At 49.2% G+C, this 18,859-nt stretch overlaps 1 protein-coding gene across 1 annotated transcript in view; it reads right to left on the reverse strand.

Annotated features, from left to right (window-relative positions):
* als2b (alsin Rho guanine nucleotide exchange factor ALS2 b) overlaps positions 1–18,859 on the reverse strand; it is a 191,511-nt gene that overhangs the window by 88,078 nt on the left and 84,574 nt on the right. Inside the window, 2 exon segments of the mRNA XM_038787998.1 lie at positions 920–1,048; positions 18,329–18,460. Coding sequence (XP_038643926.1) covers positions 920–1,048; positions 18,329–18,460 — 261 coding nt within the window.

Below are 18,859 nucleotides of genomic sequence, written 5' to 3' on the forward strand. Positions count from 1 at the left end.
TGAAGTGAATCGAGTTGTGTTTTGATTGTGACCATTAAATCGGTATGTTCTCTTGTCAGTAAAATAAAGCTATTCCAAGTTTATATCTGGCCTCGCCTCACTAAAGTGGCTTCATCCTTAAAAATGAGAGACACGCAAAAAATATATCAAAGATACAATATAGGAACTGGAACACAGCGCTGGCCATTCTGCCCCCAATTCTGTTCTGCTACTCAATTAGATCCATGGTCGATCTGCCCTAATGTTTCACATCAGTTCCACTGACCAACCATTGCACCAAATCTCTCAATATCCTTACCCAACCAAAATTCGATTGACTTAATTTTTGAAAATTTGAATTGGTCCATCATCCACAGAGAATATTTGGGGGGGGGGGGGGGGAGCATTGCAGATTTCAAATACCCCTCATGTAAAAAAGGGTCAAGTTAGTGTCTCCTGTCCTTGATTTAACCTTTTAATCTTCATTATCATTCCAGTGAATGATAATGCACTGTAGCATCTCCAAGGCTAAATATCCTTCCCGAGGTACCATGTGACAGAGCTCAAAATTGAATGCAGGGTTTCCAGATGGGGTCTCTCACCAAGCTCCTGTTACAATGATACTGGGACTTACAGGAGTGGCTCAAGAGGATCTCCACCCACGTTTGGCCCAAAATGCGGCAAGTGCTGCAACTCAGCACAGACCCACACTGTAGGGCACAGGTTGGACATGGGAGGGAATCGGAGAGACAGGAATTAATTCTTCTGCTCTAAAACTGCCACACAAACAGAAAAAGGTCTCATCGCCCAGGATCAAAGTGAGGTAAAAACTGCATCGCCGGAGTATCGCATTACAACTGAGCAACCCACCTAATCACCCCCCCACCCACCCCAAGTTAATGACCGACCTTTCCCCTTTCTCCCCTTTGGATGGACTCACCTGAGCGTGAACTAGCGCATCATTGAAGAGGATAAACCAGTTAATGGAGAATCTGCCAGCGTGCTGCAGCGTCAATCCCCGGTTGCTGCTCTCACATATGAGGCGACGTTCCGGCTTCCTCAGGGAATCCTTGGCAGGAAAAGAACAGACTTATGTTATTGCAACGGGGGTTAGCACCAGGAATAAGCTTGGTCCGTCTGCACCCAGAAATGGGCTGATACCATCTCTCACCCAAAATAATGCAACATAAACCACAGGACTCATCAGATCTGCACTGAACCATGACAGTGGGGATAAACCTACCAACAAGCCACCCCAGTATTAGTCAGTGTTTTCATCCCCCTTCCTCCTGAGCACCAGCAAGCAAATGAAAGTTAATGTTTCCAAGAGCATAACACTGTCTCAATTAGATTTTTATTAACTGTTTCTTGATACTTGAATATCGCTGAAACAGAGAGATTATATTCATAGAATCATATATTGTCGAAGCTTTTTGTCTTGCACTCATCAGGTCAAATGCAAGAACGTCAAATTTCAAATGATCACAACAATATTTACTACAGGAAAACAAGGGTTCTGATTGGTTGGCAAGTCAAACCACAGCATTGGCTTGGAGAAAGCAACAGAAAACCATATGCTCCCCAAGCTCCCAGGTAATTCAAAAAAGACACACGGCTGAACGTATTCCTTTTGTTTACAGAGAACAGGTCCTATTGTGTACAAATGTATGTCACCTCTAGCAAGTGTCAATGGGCCATACTACAAGTGAGATTGATTATCTTAAATTGGTTGTTAGCGTAGCTGTTGATGCACTCAGGATGGTTCAGCAAATTTCCCATTGCTCTTTCCATTGCAATGCCTTGGCTAATCAAAAAAAAATCAACATGATAACCAATCAGCAACTCTTTTCTCCTGTGGTATATATTGTTGTGATTGTTTACAATTTGGCATTTTACATCTTTGCATCTTGGATTTGTCCTGATGATTGCAAGATGAAAAACTTCAGCCACATGCCTCTCTTCCCAGCAATAGATTTTATACCAACCCACCCCACAGAGAACCCAGATTCACATTTTACGTGACTTTGGTTTTGAAAAAAATCCTTGCTTTGATTTTTTTTTACAAAACAAAAAACCTTTTACTCTCCTTTTCTAAAGTAACAGCAGTACACCCTGTCTTCATCTCTCAAATCAGCAGATTGGCTTTGGCGATGGGGGTGGGGCACAGGTCTGGATTGTACTGTCTGAGAGTGTGGTAGAGACAGATTCACACAATGAGTGGTTAGGATCTGGAATGCACTATCTGAGTGCAGTGGAGACAGATTCATGTGAGGCTTTCAAGAGGGAATTATTATCTGAAAAGGAAAAGCATTGCTCATTTGGAAAGCCAGTACAGACACGATGGGCTGAACAGCCTCTTGTGCTGCTGAGTTTTGAGATTCTTGGTTAGTTGTCAAGGAAAAAGGTGACTGGGCTGTGGTGGATGGGAAGTTGGTGCATGGGGACAGTGCAGGTTCAGGTTGTGGTAGACGTTTCATATATATATATAACAGAAATGTGGGGGAGGGGGAGGTGGGTGCAATATAAAGTGGGAAGGGGCAATAAAATTTATTTCAAGATTACGAATACACCTTCAACATTAGTTTGCTTCAAAACAAAGTAAGTTAGAGAACTGCAGCAGCTCTGGGGTACTCCAATGTTAAATGGCAGTGACACTTTTGGGAGTAATTATCCACATTAGAGATTATGTCAAAGCTATTAAAAATAACATTTGGAACAGTTTATGTGTATTTCAAGTTGCATATTAACTGCTGGCCTTGCTTCATTTTTTAAAAAATAAAAAATTTAGAATACCCAATTCATTTTTTTTTTCAATTAAGGGGCAATTTAGCGTGGCCAATCCACCTAACCTGCACATCTTTGAGATCCATTCAAACACGGAGAGAATGTGCAAACTCCACACGGTCAATGACTAGAGGCAGGGTCAAACCCAGGTCCTCAGTGGTAACCACTGCACCACCGTGCTGCCCAACCTCTCTCCTTTTTGAGTGTGTGGCCTGTATCCCTTGTAAGTCTCAAGGAATCTTACCTCTGAGCCACTCATGGCTGTCTCGCAGAGTTAAGTTTTGTTGTCTGGGAAACAAAATCTGTTTGTGGAAAATGTCTCTTTACTGTGAGCACAGGTCAATATTGTAACACCCTGTGCTGACATCATTCACACGTAATGGCTGTCACACTAAAGGACAAACAGTGATGCATCTTTGTTCAGCGGTAACATGCCAGGATGTTATTATTCACCTCTCCTTCCCCTCCTGAAGATTCACATCCTCACTGGGAAACCTTCCCACACAAGCAAGATACTCAGTCACTTGGCCCTGATGACCTTCCTGCACAAGCTGGACAGCAAGCAGGCTGTCCAAGGCAGATAGTGACATGATGGTGATGCTGATGATGGCCATTGTTGCAAGAAGCCACCTGGTTCACTAATGTGTAGGGAAGGAAATCTGCCGTCCTTCCCTGGTCTCGCCTACACGCAACTCTCAAGCGCCCTCTGAAATAGAGGGCAAGTAGGGACAGCCATTAAATGCTGCCACTGCCAACGATGCCCACATCCTGTAAATGAATTTCAAAAAGCTCTTCAACCATGGTAAAGGTGGACAGGAGAACGGGGAATACGACTAAGCTGGACCCTGCTGTAATTTTCAGCCATTCACCTCTCCAGAGCGTTCAGGATCTGGGAGTGCAGGTGGGGAGAGAGGCTAATGGATTGGCCTTTGCTTCCACGATAGCCTGGAGATGGATTTTATTGGGCTGGTGGGACTCTGAACCGCCAAGTGTTGGGACATGCGTCAGTTATTTTGGCAGAGTTCTTGCGCTTAGAGAAGACCAAGTTGACCCTTCGGGGAGAAGAGCAGGGGTTCACCTCGAGGTGGAAGCTATTCACCAACTTCATTAAGGAGTATTGAGAAGTTTGTGGGGGGGGTTCTTTTTTCAGTTCAGGTTAAAGGTTAAAAAAGGGGGGTAGGGCAGGCACTGTGGTGGCAGTGAGCAGAGTGGGGACGGGGAGGGAAAGAGAGTTGAGGGGGTGTGTATGGATGTTTTGATTGTTTGCTGTTGCCGCAGTTGGTTTTTCTGTTTTTTCTTCTTTGTTATGTATATAAAAGTGTATATGTATGTAAAAGTGCCCCCAATAAAATGTTTTTCAGCGTTTATTTGTGTCTCCTGCTGACAATGGGAGTCAGCGTGAGGGAATCTGATATATTTGCTAATGCTCTTCGGGAGGGTTTAAACTAATTCAGCAGGCGGTTGGGAACCTGAATTGTAGCTCCAGTATGCAGGAGGTTGAGAGTAGTGAGGTCATGAGTAAGGTTTCAAGGTTGCAGGAGTGTACCGGCAGGCAGGAAGGTGGTTTAAAGTGTGTCTACTTCAACGCCAGGAGCATCCGGAATAAGGTGGGTGAACTTGCAGCATGGGTTGGTACTTGGGACTTCGATGTTGTGGCCATTTCGAAGACATGGATAGAGCAGGACAGGTTCTGGGGTTTAGATATTTCAGTAAGCTCAGGGAAGGTGGTAAAAGAGGGGAAGGGGTGTCATTGTTAGTCAAGGACAGTATTACGGCGGCAGAAAGGACATTTGATGAGAACTACTGAGGTAGTATGGGCTGAGGTTAGAAACAGGAAAGGAGAGGTCACCCTGTTGGGAGTTTTCTATAGGCCTCCGAAAAGTTCCAGAGCTGTAGAGGAAAGGATTGTAAAGATGATTTTGGATAGGAGCGAAAGTAACAGGGCAGTTGTTATGAGGGACTTTAACTTTCCAAATATTGACTGGATACGCTATAGTTCGAGTACTTTAGATGGGTCAGTTTTTGTCCAATGTGTTCAGGAGGGTTTCCTGACACAGTATGTAGATAGGCCAACAAGAGGCAAGGCCACATTGGATTTGGTACTGGGTAATGAACCAGGACAGGTGTTAGATTTGGAGGTAGGTGAGCACTTTGGCAATAGTGACCACTATTCAGTTACGTTTACTTTAGTGATGGATAGGGATAGGTATATACCGCAAGGCAAGAGTTATAGCTGGGGGAAAGGCAATTATGATGCGATGAGCCAAGACTTCGGATGCATAGGATGGGGAAGGAAACTGCAGGGGATGGGCACAATTGAAATGTGGAGCTCGAGACTTCCGGTGGCGGCGATGAGCAGTTACGCCGCACATTCGGCGGCTCCCGCGGAGATCGGACTTTGGGGCTCTTTTCAGGGCCCCCAACAGAGCTGTAGCGGCAAACCCCAATGGGGGAAGAGGGCAGCAGTCGACCCCAACGGTCCCATGGTCCGGACCAGGAGCGGGGCAGAGAAAAAGCCGAAGAAAGCACCTCTGGAAAAACGGGGGCAGGAAGATAAAATGGCGGCCGGCGGAGACCTCGAGGAGCTGAGGAGGTGGGTCCAGGAGCAGCAGGCAACTCTGCTGCGCTGCTTCCAGGAGCTGAAGTTGGAGCTGCTGGAGTCCCTGAAGGTAACTAACAGGGAACTGATGGAGACTCAGACAGCCCAGGGGGCTGCGATCCGGGAGCTGCAACAGCAGGCATCCGAAAGGGAGGACGAGGTCGTGGCCGTGGCGGGGAAGGTGGAGATGCACGAGGCGCTCCATAAAAGATGGCAGGAGCGGTTCGAGGAGCTGGATAACCGGTGGAGGAGGAAGAATTTGCGGATCCTCGGCCTCACGGAGGGGCTGGAGGGGTCGGACCTAGCGGCCTATGTGGTGATTATGTTAAACTCGCTGATGGGGGCTGGGTCCTTCCAGGGGCCCCTGGAGTTGGAGGGGGCCCACAGAATTCTGGCTAGGAGGCCCAAGCCGAACGAGCCGCCGCGGGCGGTGTTGGTGAGATTTCATTGGTTCGTGGATCGTGAGTGTGTGCTCCGGTGGGCCAAGAAGGAGCGGAGCAGCAAGTGGGAGAACACGGAGGTGCGGATCTTCCAGGACTGGAGCGCGGAGGTGGCGAGGCGAAGGGCCGGGTTTAACTGGACGAAGGCGGTGCTCCACAGACGGAGTGTGAAGTTCGGCATGTTGCAGCCGGCACGTCTGTGGGTCACCTATAAGGATCGGCACCATTATTTTGAGTCCCCGGAGGAGGCGTGGGCCTTTGTACAAGCCGAGAAATTGGACTCAAACGGAGGGTCTGGGATGGGGGATGTTGTATTATACTGTATTTACATTTGCTTGGTTTAGTGTAAGAAGTGGGTTGGCCTTAGGGTGGGTGGGGTGATGTCGTACTGTTTTTTCTATATGGGTTTTTAAGCAGTGATCGGGTGGACGGGTTCGGGCAGAGGGGTAAACGGGGAGCTGGTGGGGGGGACTGACAATGGGAGTGGCCCTGGAGGAGGCGGTGCCCGGCAGGGCGAAAGCGCGGGCTTTCTGCGGGTTTCCCACGCTGTGAGATGGTGGGGGCGGGGCCGGAGCTGAGAAGCGCGGGTCGTTGCTGGCTGTTTTCCTTTCCCGCGCAAGAGCGGTGGGAGGGGGGGACCCGTTGACGGGCACAATGGAGGAGGGGCAGTCCCACGTGGGGAGGAGCCGAAGATAGGGCGGGAGTCGCTGGGGTCAGCAGAAGTTAGCTGGCTCACGGGAGTGCTGTGGAGGGAGGGGCGCGGCTAGGAGGGGTCCTAGCCTGGGGGGGGGGGGGGGGGGGGGGGGGTGGTACCGGGTTGCTGCTGAAATGGTCAGGAAGGAGCTGGACGACGCGGGGGGGGGGGGGTTGCCGCCGTGGGAAACTGGCAGAGCGGGGGACGCTGGCCGGGGGGGGGCAAGGGATGGGGTATGGCTAATCGGCAGGGGAGGGGGGCAGGGAGCCCTCGGATCCGGCTGATAACCTGGAATGTGAGGGGGCTGAATGGGCCGGTCAAACGGGCCCGGGTATTTGCGCACCTGAAGGGGCTGAAGGCGGATGTGGCCATGCTCCAAGAGACACACCTGAGAGTGGCGGACCAGGTTTGGCTGAGGAAGGGATGGGTGGGCCAAGTATTTCACTCAGGGCTGGATGAGAAGAGTAGGGGGGTGGCGATCCTGGTAGGGAAGAAGGTATCGTTTCAGCCGTTAAATGTGGTGGCTGACAGTGGCGGGAGATATGTGGTGGTGAGTGGCAAGCTGCAGGGGGAGCGGGTGGTGTTGGTGAATGTTTACGCCCCAAATTAGGACGATGCGGGGTTTATGCGGCGTATGTTGGGCCTCATTCCGGACCTGGAGGTGGGGGGCCTGATCATGGGGGGGGGAACTTCAACACAGTACTGGATCCCCCATTGGATCAATCCAAGTCCCGGACGGGTAGGAGGCCGGCGGCGGCTAAGGTGCTGAGGGGATTCATGGACCAGATGGGGGGAGTGGACCCCTGGCGGTTTGCGAGGCCAAGGGCCAGGGAATACTCGTGTTTCTCCCACGTACACAAGGCTTACTCGAGGATTAATTTTTTTGTCCTGTGCAGGGGGTTGGTGTCGAGGGTGGAGGGTGTGGAATACTCCGCTATTGCCATTTCAGATCATGCCCCGCAATGGATGGACCTCGGGCTGGGGGAAGAGAGGGACCAACGTCCGCTCTGGCGCATGGAGGTGGGGTTGCTGGCAGATGAGGAGGTGGCCGAGAGGGTTCGGGGGTGTATCGAGAGGTACCTTGAGGCCAATGTTAACGGGGAGTTTCGAGTGGGGACGGTCTGGGAGGCATTGAAGGCAGTGGTGAGGGGGGAATTGATCTCCATTCAAACCCAACAGAGGGAGAGGGAGAGACTGATAGGGGAGATGGTGCAGGTGGATAGAAGATATGCGGAGGCCCCAGAGGAGGGATTGCTGGGGGAGAGGCGTAGCCTTCATGCCAGATTAGACCTACTGACGACCAGAAAGGCGGAAGCTCAGTGGAGGAAAGCACAGGGGACGGTGTATGAATACGGGGAGAAGGCGAGCAGGATGCTGGCACACCAGCTCCGAAAGCGGGACGCGGCCAGGGAGATTGGGGGAGTGACGGATAAAGCTGGGAATGTGGTGCGGAGGGGAGTAGATGTTAATGGGGTCTTCAGAGACTTCTATGGGGAACTGTACCGGTCGGAGCCCCCGGTGGAGGGGGGTGGAATGGGGCGCTTCTTGGACAAGCTGCGATTCCCGAGGGTGGAGGAGGAGGTGAAGGGACTAGGGGCGCCGATCGAGCTGGAGGAGGTGGTCAAAGGATAGGGAGCATGCAGTCGGGGAAGGCGCCGGGGCCGGACGGGTTTCCGGCGGAATTTTATAAAAAGGTATTTGGACCTGTTGGGCCCCCTGTTGGTCCGGACCTTTAACGAGGCAAGGGAGGGGGGCTTTGCCCCCAACTATGTCACGGGCGCTGATTTCCTTGATCCTGAAGCGGGACAAGGACCCTCTGCAGTGCGGATCATATAGGCTGATTTCGCTGCTGAACGCCGATGCCAAGTTGCTGGCAAAGATCCTGGCCACTAGAATAGAGGATTGCGTGCCCGGGGTCATTCATGAGGACCAGACGGGGTTTTGTGAAGGGAAGGCAGCTGAATACAAATGTACGAAGGCTCCTCAACGTTATTATGATGCCGGCTGTGGAAGGGGAGGCGGAGATAGTGGTGGCAGTAGATGCGGAGAAGGCCTTTGATAGGGTTGAGTGGGAGTATTTGTGGGAGGTGTTGGGAGAGGTTTGGGGTGGGGTTTATCCGGTGGGTGAGGCTGCTCTACGAGGCCCCGATGGCGAGTGTAGCCACAAATAGGAGGAGGTCGGAGTACTTTTGGCTGCACCGGGGGACGAGACAGGGGTGCCCCCTGTCCCCATTGCACTTCGCGTTGGCAATTGAGCCCCTGGCCATGGCATTGAGGGAGTCAGGGAACTGGAGGGGCCTGGTGCGGGGTGGGGAGGAGCATCGAGTGTCGCTGTACGCGGACGACCTGTTGCTCTATGTGGCGGACCCGGTGGGGGGATGCCGGAGGTGATGAGGATTCTTATTGAATTCGGGGGTTTCTCGGGGTATAAGTTGAACTTGGGCAAGAGTGAGGTGTTTGTGGTACATCCGGGGGATCAAGAGGAGGGGATTGGTAGGTTCTCATTGAAGCAGGCAGGGAAGAGCTTCAGGTACCTAGGGGTCCAAGTGGCGGGGAGCTGGGGGGCCCTGCACAAGCTCAACCTCACAAGGTTGGTGGAGCAGATGGAGGAGGAGTTTAAGAGGTGGGATATGTTACCGCTGTCACTGGCGGGGAGGGTGCAGTCCGTTAAGATGACGGTGCTCCCGAGGTTTTTGTTCCTGTTCCAGTGCCTTCCCATCCTTATCCCGAAGGCCTTTTTTAGGAGGGTCAACAGGATTTGTGTGGGCGCATGGGACTCCGAGGGTTAGAAGAGTGTTCCTGGAACGTGGCAGGGGTAGGGGGGGGGGCTGGCATTGCCCAACCTCTGTGGGTACTATTGGGCTGCCAACGCAGCGATGGTGCGTAGTGGGTAATGGACGAGGAGGGGGCAGCATGGAAGAGGATGGAGGCGGCGTCTTGTGTGGGCACGAGTTTGGAGGCGCTAGTAACGGCGCCGTTGCCGCTCCCTCCAATGAGGTATACCACGAGCCCGGTGGTGGCGGCTACCCTCAAAATGTGGGGGCAATGGAGACGGCACAGGGGAGAAATGGGGGGCTCGATGGAGGCCCCGATACGGGGGAGCCATCGGTTTGTCCCAGGGAGCATTGTTGGCGGATTTCTGGGCTGGCACAGGGCAGGGGTTAGGAGGTTGAGGGACCTGTTTGTGGAGGGGAGGTTCGCAAGCTTGGGGGAGTTAGAGGGGAAGTTTGGGCTGCCCCCGGGGAACATGTTTCGGTACATGCAGGTTAGGGCGTTTGCCAGGCGGCAGATGGAGGGGTCCCCCTTGTTGCCCCCACGTGGGGTACGGGACAGGGTGCTCTCGGGGGTGTGGGTTGGAGGAGGGAGGATTTCGGACATATACCGGGTAATGCAGGAGGTAGACGAGGCCTCGGTGGAGGAACTGAAGGGTAAATGGGAAGAGGAGCTGGGTGAGGAGATTGAGGAGGGGACGGATGCCCTGGAGAGAGTGGATTCCTCCTCTTCCTGTGAGAGGCTCAGCCTCATACAGTTCAAGGTGCTGCATAGGGCCCACATGACTGGGACGAGGTTGAGTAGGTTTTTCGGGGGCGAGGACAGGTGTGCTAGGTGTTCGGGGAGCCCAGCGAATCACGCCCATATGTTTTGGGTGTGCCCAGCGTTGGGGGAGTTTTGGAAGGGGATAGCAAGGACGGTGTCGAGGGTGGTGGGATCCAGGGTCGAGCCAGGCTGGGGACTCGCAATTTTTGGGGGTATTGTTCTTGGGGTGTTACCGCGGTTGTTTGTTAATAGAGTCAAGATGTTTATATTGTGTAAAAATTTCAATTAAAATTATTTTTAAAAAAAAGAAATGTGGAGCTCGTTCAAGGAACAGCTACTGCATGTCCTTGATAAGTATGTACCCGTCAGGCAGGGAGGAAGTGGTCGAGCGACGGAACCGTGGTTTACTAAAGTAGTAGAATCACTTGTCAAGAGGAAGAAGGAGGCTTATGTAAAGATGAGACGTGAAGATTCAGTTCAGGCACTCGAGAGTTACAAGTTAGCTAGGAAGGACCTAAAGAGAGAGCTAAGAAGAGCCAAGAGGGAACAGAAGTCTTTTGTAGGTAGGATCAAGGATAACCCTAAAGTTTTCTATAGGTATGTCAGGAATAAAAGAATGACTAGGGTAAGAGTAGGGCCAGTCAAGGACAGTAGTGGGAAGTTGTGCGTGGAGTCCGAGGAGATAGGAGAGGTGCTAAATGAATATTTTACGTCAGTATTCACACAGGAAAAAGACAAGGAGAATACTGTTGAGGAGAATACTGAGATACAGGCTACTAGACTAGAAGGGCTTGAGGTTCATAAGGAGGAGGTGTTAGCAATTCTGGAAAGTGTGAAAATAGATAAGTTCCCTGGGCCGGATGGGATTTATCCTAGGATTCTCTGGGAAGCTAGGGAGGAGATTGCAGAGCCTTTGGCTTTGATCTTTATGTCGTCATTGTCTACAGGAATAGTGCCAGAAGACAGGAGGACACCAAATTGTTCAAGAAGGGAAGTAGAGACAACCCCGGTAACTATAGACCAGTGAGCCTTAGTTCCGTTGTGGGCAAAGTCTTGGAAAGGTTTCTAAGAGATAGGATTTATAACCATCTAGAAAGGAATAATTTGATTAGGGATAGTTAACATGGTTTTGAGAAGGGCAGGTCGTGCCTCACAAACCTTATTGAGTTCTTTGAGAAGGTGACCAAACAGGTGAACGAGGGTAAAGCAGTTGATGTGGTGTATATGGATTTCAGTAAAGCGTTTGATAAGGTTCACCATGGTAGGCTATTGCAGAAAATACAGAGGCATGGGATTCAGTGGTTTGGATCAGAAATTGGCTCGCTGGAAGAAGACAGAGGGTGTGGTTGATGGGAAATGTTCAGCCTGGAGTTCAGTTACTAGCGGTGTACCACAAGGATCTGTTTTGGGGCCACTGCTGTTTGTCATTTTTATAAATGACCTGGAGGAGGGCGTAGAAGGATGGGTGAGTAAATTTGCGGATCACACTAAAATCGGTGGAGTTGTGGACAGTGCGGAAGGATGTTGCAGGTTACAGAGGGACATAGATAAGCTGCAGAGCTGGGCTGAGAGGTGGCAAATAGAGTTTAATGCAGAAAAGTATGAGGTGATTCAGTTTGGAAGGAGTAACAGGAATACAGAGTACTGGGCTAATGGGAAGATTCTTGGTAGTGTGGATGAGCAGAGAGATCTCGGTGTCCATGTACATAGATCCCTGAAAGTTGCCACACAGGTTGATAGGGTTGCTAAGAAGGTGTACGGTGTGTTAGCTTTTATTGGTAGAGGGATTGGGTTTCGGAGCCATGAGGTCATGTTGCAGCTGTACAAAACGTGTGGCCGCATTTGGAGTATTGCGTGCAGTTCTGGTTGCCACATTATAGGAAGGATGTGGAAGCATTGGAAAGGGTGCAGAGGAGATTTACCAGGATGTTGCCTGGTATGGAGGGAAGATCTTTTGAGGGAAGGCTGAAGGACTTGAGGCTGTTTTCGTTAAAGAGAAGAAGGTTGAGGTGACTTAATAGAGGCATACAAGATGATCAGAGGATTAGATAGGGTGGACAGCGAGAGCCTTTTTTCTTGGATGGTGATGGCTAGCACGAGGGGACATAGCTTTAAATTGAGGGGAGATAGATATCGGAAGATGTCAGAGGTAGGTTCTTTACTCAGATAGTAGTAAGAGCGTGGAATGCCCTGCTTGCAACAGTAGTGGATTCGCCAACATTAAGGGCACTTAAATGGTCATTGGATAAACATATGGATGATAAGGGAATAGTGCTGATGGGCTTTAGATTGGTTTCACAGGTCGGCGCAACATCGAGTGCTGAAGGGCCTGTACTGCGCTGTAATGTTCTATGTTATATTTCCACATTTACAGAATCAACACTCCTCTACACCCAGCTTGGATTTTAGTTCCTAGGTAAAGCTTTGTACACATTTCCCACCAACCCCAAGATCACCACCAACTTGGAGGAATTTATTCCTATTCCCACAAAGTACTCAGTGAAAATGTGTCTGGCAGTTAGGGATCACGTTTTAGAGGCTGACTTACACTGGATAAGATTGAGACCCTTGTGAAGCAGTCTGACCAAGAAGCCCTAGAGCCAGAGAAATCAGCAGATGGCAGGCTCCGCCCCACCACAACGCCTCAACCCCTTCTCCGCATCAGAATCTTTACTCCGTGCAGTAACATTTTAATGCAAGACATAGGAATGGCTGCATAATTTAAAAGCAGTTCAGACAAGAGTACAGTGCTCAATGTTAAATCACAGCAAACGCAAGCCATAACATCCTCCGAGCATACTTCAATATGTTAAGAAGCTGCCAAACACAAGGATGAAAAGGGCAGGGATGGAACGCAACTTAACTAACCTGGTTGGAGTCAGCACTAGTCAGGTCTCCTCTAAAGAGGTATTAGCACAGAAAACAAAGTCTAGGGAGGGGTGTTGCATTCTCATCAAGCACATCTTTCATTATAAGCCACATAAAAAATTGTTTCCATATATACTTATACTCACAGCAGAAAAATGTCTGGTCAGAAAAGCCTAAAAAAAGTTAAACTCATATTAACCCTTGCAATGCTGAAGCAGGAAACACATAAGATGTTTCACATACACAACAACGAAACGAACACAAAGCATGGAAAGGGAAAAAAAACTGCCTTTATGGTTTGGGTTCAATTCACATCGGGTAAAAGTAGAGACAAGTCATTGCCATCCATTGAGAGGTGGTTTGTGACATGAATGCACAATGTACCAAGTGAAAGAGAGAAACCCTCACATCGGCTTGCACTGGTCCTGGTGCTGGCTCCTATACTTGCCGCCCCTAAACTATGCATATCATACACTGGGGTTTCACAGTCTGTGCTGTAGGTCAGTCAGGCAAAACTCTGAACAGGACATGTAATTTAGGGTGGAAAGAGCCTCAATATGTGCAAAATCCAAGCCAAGGTGTGGCTGAGCCAAGGCTCCAAATTGGGAATGTTCTGACTGGTGACTCACACCGGAGAGCATCCAAAAAGACAGAGGTCATTTATCCCCTTGAGCCGACTCCGCCGTTCAATGAGATCATAGCTGGTTCATGGCTTAACTCTATATACCCATCCTTGCCCCATATCCCCAAATATCTTTCAGTGACAAAAAAACCCCAATCCATCGCAGATTTCAAATCAACATTTAACCCAGAGTCAATTTTTGAGAATTCCAAACTTTGAACATCTTTTATGTGCAGACCTTGCCACTTGTCAGCCCAAGCTCCCAAAAAGATCTGGTTTTAGCTCTTGCACTGTCCCATCCTTCCAACCAGCAGAAATAGTTTTATCTCCATCCAACATCTCCGATCAAATCACCCCTCAACCTTCCAAGTTCCAGTGAATACAACCTTGGTTTGTGAGATCGCTCCTTGTAATTTAACCCCTGGACTCCATGTATCATTCTACTCAATCTGCTGCACTTCCTCCGAAGTCAAAGTATACTTCCGAAGATATAGTGCTCAGAATCGCTCGCAGTGCTACAGATGTTTTTAAAATTCATTTTGTGGGATGTGGGCGACGCTGGTTAGGCCAGCATTTATTGTCCATCCGAGTTGCCCTTCAGAAGGTGGTGGCGAGTTGCCTTCTTGAACCACTGCAGTACTTCAGGTGTAGGTACACCCACTGTGTCAAGGAGGGAGTTACAGGATGTTGTCCCAGCGACAGCGAAGGATGGCGATATATTTCCAAGTCAGGTGGTGAGTGACTTGGAGGGGAACCTCCAGGTGATAGGGTTCCCAGGTATCTGCTGCTCTTGCCCTTCTAGATCAGGGGTGGGCAAACTACGGCCCGCCAAAGGTCTTTATGCGGCCCACCAAGATCAAGTCATTAAAAAAAAAAGATTTTTAAAAATTTTTTTTATAAGGTTAATGGGGGGGGGGGGCTGTTGGGTTACTGGTATAGGGTGGATATGTTGACTTGAGTAGGGTGATCATTGCTCGGCACAACATCGAGGGCCAAAGGGCCTGTTCTGTGCTGTACTGTTCTATGTTCTATATGAGGCGCCCAGAATCATAACCGGGTGAAGCGCCATTTTTGAAAAGTAGAGAAAAAGAGGGCTAAAGGCAGGATGCCGCCGGGGGAAGCGCTGAGGTATATGCCGCACGCTAATTGGTTACAACCGGGACTATTAATTAATATACTATGCGGCCCTTTAAAATTGTGAATTTCTGAATGTGGCCCTTGCATGGAAAAGTTTGCCCACCCCTGTTCTAGATGGTAGTGGTCTTGGGTTTGGAAGGTGCTGTCGAAGGAACTTTGGTGAATTACTGCAGTGCATCTTATAGATGGTACACAAGGCTGCCACTGTTCATCGATGGAGGGTTTGAATGTTTGTGGAGGGAGGAGCATTCAAGCGGGACTTGTCCTGGATGGTGTTGAGCTTCTTGAGTGTTGTTGGAACTGCATTCATCCAGGCAAGTGGAGTATTCCATTACACTCCTGACTTGTGCCTTGTAGATGGTTGATCCTAGCCTTTGACCTGCCCTGGTAGCCACAGTATTAATGTGGCTAGTCCAGTTCAGTTTCTGATGAATGGTAACCCCAAAATGTTGATTGTGGGGGATTCAGCGGTGGTAATGCCATTGAATGTCAAGAGGTGATGGTTACATCCTCTCCTGTAGGAGATGGGTCATTGCCTGACACTTGTGTGCAAAGAATGTAACTTGCCACATGTCAGCCCAAGTCTGGATATTGTCCAGGTCTTGCTGCATTTGGACACGGACTGCTTCATTATCTGAGGAGTCGCGAATGGTGCTGAACATTGTGCAGTCATCCATAAACATCCCACTCCTGACCTTATAATGAAAGGCAGGTCATTGATGAAGCAGCTGAAGATGGTTGGGCCCAGGACACTACCGTGATGTTCTGGAGCTGAGATGATTGACCTCCAACCGCCACAACCATCTTCCTTTATGCCAGGTACGAGTCCAACTAGCGGAGAGTTTCCCCCGATTCCCATCGACTCCAGTTTAGCTAGGGTTCCTTGATCGAAAACTGGTTTTGTATCATTTTGGACTGACTTCTAAACAATTGGTATATATAGGCCAACATTCAATTAGCCTTTTTGATTGTTTTATCCTTGTTCATGACATTTTAACAACTGATGCACCCAGACTCCCGAAGTCTCTTGTGCGTCCACTGTTTCTCGCTTTTGGCCAATTAGGGAGGCCTCTGATCTCAGCATATTTTGAATTGGGGCGGCAAGGTGGTACAGTAGTTAACACTGCTGCCTACGGTGCCAAGGACCCGGGTTCGATCCTGGCCCCGGATCACTGTCCGTGCGGAGTTTGCACATCCTCCCTATGTCTGCGTGGGTTTTGCCCCCACAACCCAAAGATGTGCAGGTCAGGTGGATTGGCCACGCTAAATTGCCCCTTAATTTTTTTAAGTGTATTGAATTTACTAACATCTCTCTGCAATTTTATGCTCTACCTACACTGCTTCCAATACCACCAATCTTTGCATCATCTGCAAACTTGGATGTGTGGCTATCCAGTCCTTTAAGTCACTGGCAAAGCCCCGACACAGATCCTGGTGTGATCCAACCTGCTAATTACATTACCTGCCCATTATCCTTATGCTGACTCCTGTAATTTGACCAATTATTTGTCTTCAGCTTCATGAGCTGAAGCTAGTAATTAGAGGGACAGGAGTCTAAATAAAGATAGTCCTCTGTCCACCACTTTAGCCACCTCCTCTGATCAAGTTTGTCAGGAGAGACCAATGGCCCCCCTACTATGCATGTGTGACACTTCTGGAAAGAAAAGGCATTGAAATGAACAGACCGCACACAAAGAATATTTAGCGGGATCATTGAGCATAACATATCCTTCACAAAATAGTGCTGGCTTGCTCTGAGCAAATGAAAATATTCATGGTCTTCAATCATACTATCCTTAATTATAGTCACTAGTCAATTGGTGGTAGTAGATGCAAGGCTGACAGACGGGATGCTCTCTAAACGCAAAACCCAGGATTCGCCAGATCGAGGGCTGGATAAAGGGCCATGCTATTATTAAATCATGGAAACTAGGGAGTGCTCGGTTACATGGGCCAAATTTAGAAGCAGTACAATGCTTTCCTTCAGTGGCTATGTTACAGAAATGTTTCACGAAGAGTCATTCACAGATCAGTTCCGACTTTGCGTGCAATTTATACTCCTCCAATACCCTGGAAACAGAATGTTACCAGGGTCCAATTTACTTCTGGCACAAGCATTTCTGGTTTCATACCATGATGGTTTCCAGTAACATTAATAAATTTTTTATTTTATAAATTTAGAGTATCCAATTCATTTTTTCCAATTAAGGGGCAATTTAGCATGGCCAATCCACCTACCCTGCACATTTTTTGGGTTGCGGGGGTGTAACCCACGCAAACACAGGCAGAATGGGCAGCACGGTAGCACAAGTGATTAGCACTGTGGCTTCACAGCGCCATGGTCCCAGGTTCGATTCCCTGCTGGGTCACTGTCTGCACGTTCTCCCCGTGTCTGCGTGGGTTTCCTCCGGGTGCTCCGGTTTCCTCCCACAGTCCAAAGACATGCAGGTTAGGTGGATTGGCCATGATAAATTGCCCTTAGTGACCAAAAAAAGGATAGGAGGGGTTATTGGGTTACGGGGATAGGGTGGAAGTGAGAGTTTAAGTGGGTCGGTGCAGACTCAATGGGCCGAATGGCCTCCTTCAGCACTATGTTCTATGAATGTGCAAACTCCACACAGACAGTGACCCAGAGCTGGGATCGAACCTGGGACCTCAGCGCCGTGAGGCAGCAGTGCTAACCACTGCACAACCGTGCTGCCCTCAGTAACATTAATTTAACCATTATCAGCCCACTGTGGATCCACTCTCACTCACCAACCCATTACCAATCCCACTTTCACTCACCCATCCCATTCCAACACCAATCCCACTCTCACCTCACCCATTACCAGTCCCACTTGCCCATTCCGATGCCAGTCTCTCACCCACCCCACTCTTACAGATCCCATCTCAATGCCAATTCCACTCTCACTCTCTCATCCCAACCCAATGTCAACCCGACGCTCCCAATGCCAACTTCACTCCTAACTCAGGCACCTGGGGGATGAAAGCAGCATCTGGCTATTTAAATGAGCCTAATGGCTCATTTAAATACTGCGCTGGGCGGAGCGAGGCGGGTGACTCGCGATCGGGCCGGCACAGAGCTTGATTTAGGGCTCACGGTGGCTGAAGCATGCCCCTTTTTTAAAAAAAATGTTACATTTAATATTTAAATTCTCCACGAGTCATTTGAAATTTGTGCTCCCAACGTCAGTGCACGTACTTTCTCATTATAAAATACAAATTGCAAATTGTTGTGATAGCTTGTCCAAGTTTCCCTTTGGGATTTGGACACCCTGGCAATTGCCACCTACCATATCATAACACAACCCAATGCCAATCCCACACACCCAACCCGATGCCAATCCCATGCACCCATCCAACATATTACCACAATGTAGTGTTGCAAAATAGAAACTGCATGTGAGCGTGAATACGATCCACATGTAGACAGCAAGCAGGCAAACAAGCAAGAGAGCGAGAGACAGTGAGTGAAAGAGTGCAGGAATTTGCACAAAGAATAAGGCAGCAAAACAGAGGCCTGCAGAGTAAAAGAGATGTAAATATGTGCCAAGCTGAGGTCCCAGAATGATTAACAGAGCAGCACATAAGTAAAGAGATGGCATCAAGCACTTTCTACAAAGTCTACAGTTTTGTATTCCGAATGCAATTAGTGAATGGCATACCGTCATTTTCCCTGGGAATGTTTTCCAGAAACTGTAGGTGTATTCTGCCTCTTTGCGCTTTTTCTTCAGATATAGGCCAAGTGCTTCACACTGACAGCTGACTTCCTGCAGCTTGTAGTATTCCTTGGAGACCTGCCACAGGATCCAAAGTAGGACAGAGTTATTCCATTCAATTCTACATCCAACTCCTCTCCACCTGCACCCATCCCATGCAATGGTGTTCACAAATTCTATTTCCAGTTCTCTACAGCATTGAGAAAGAATCATCCAGACTTGAAACTCTGCTCTCTCCAGAGATGCCGTCAGATCTGCTGCTGTTGTCCAGTATTTGCTGTTTTTGTCACCCAATCTAATCCCATTCCCACATTCCCTGGAAGATCCCACCCAATCTAATATCACTCCCACATTCCCTGGAATGGGTGGCATGATAAAACAGTGGTTAGCAGAGTTGCTTCACAGCTCCAGGGTCCCAGGTTCTATTCCCGGCTTGGGTCACTGTCTGTGCGGAGTCTGCATGTTCTCCCCATCTGC

This window comes from Scyliorhinus canicula, chromosome 2 (assembly GCF_902713615.1).
Source record: "Scyliorhinus canicula chromosome 2, sScyCan1.1, whole genome shotgun sequence".
NCBI classification, from domain to species: domain Eukaryota; kingdom Metazoa; phylum Chordata; class Chondrichthyes; order Carcharhiniformes; family Scyliorhinidae; genus Scyliorhinus; species Scyliorhinus canicula.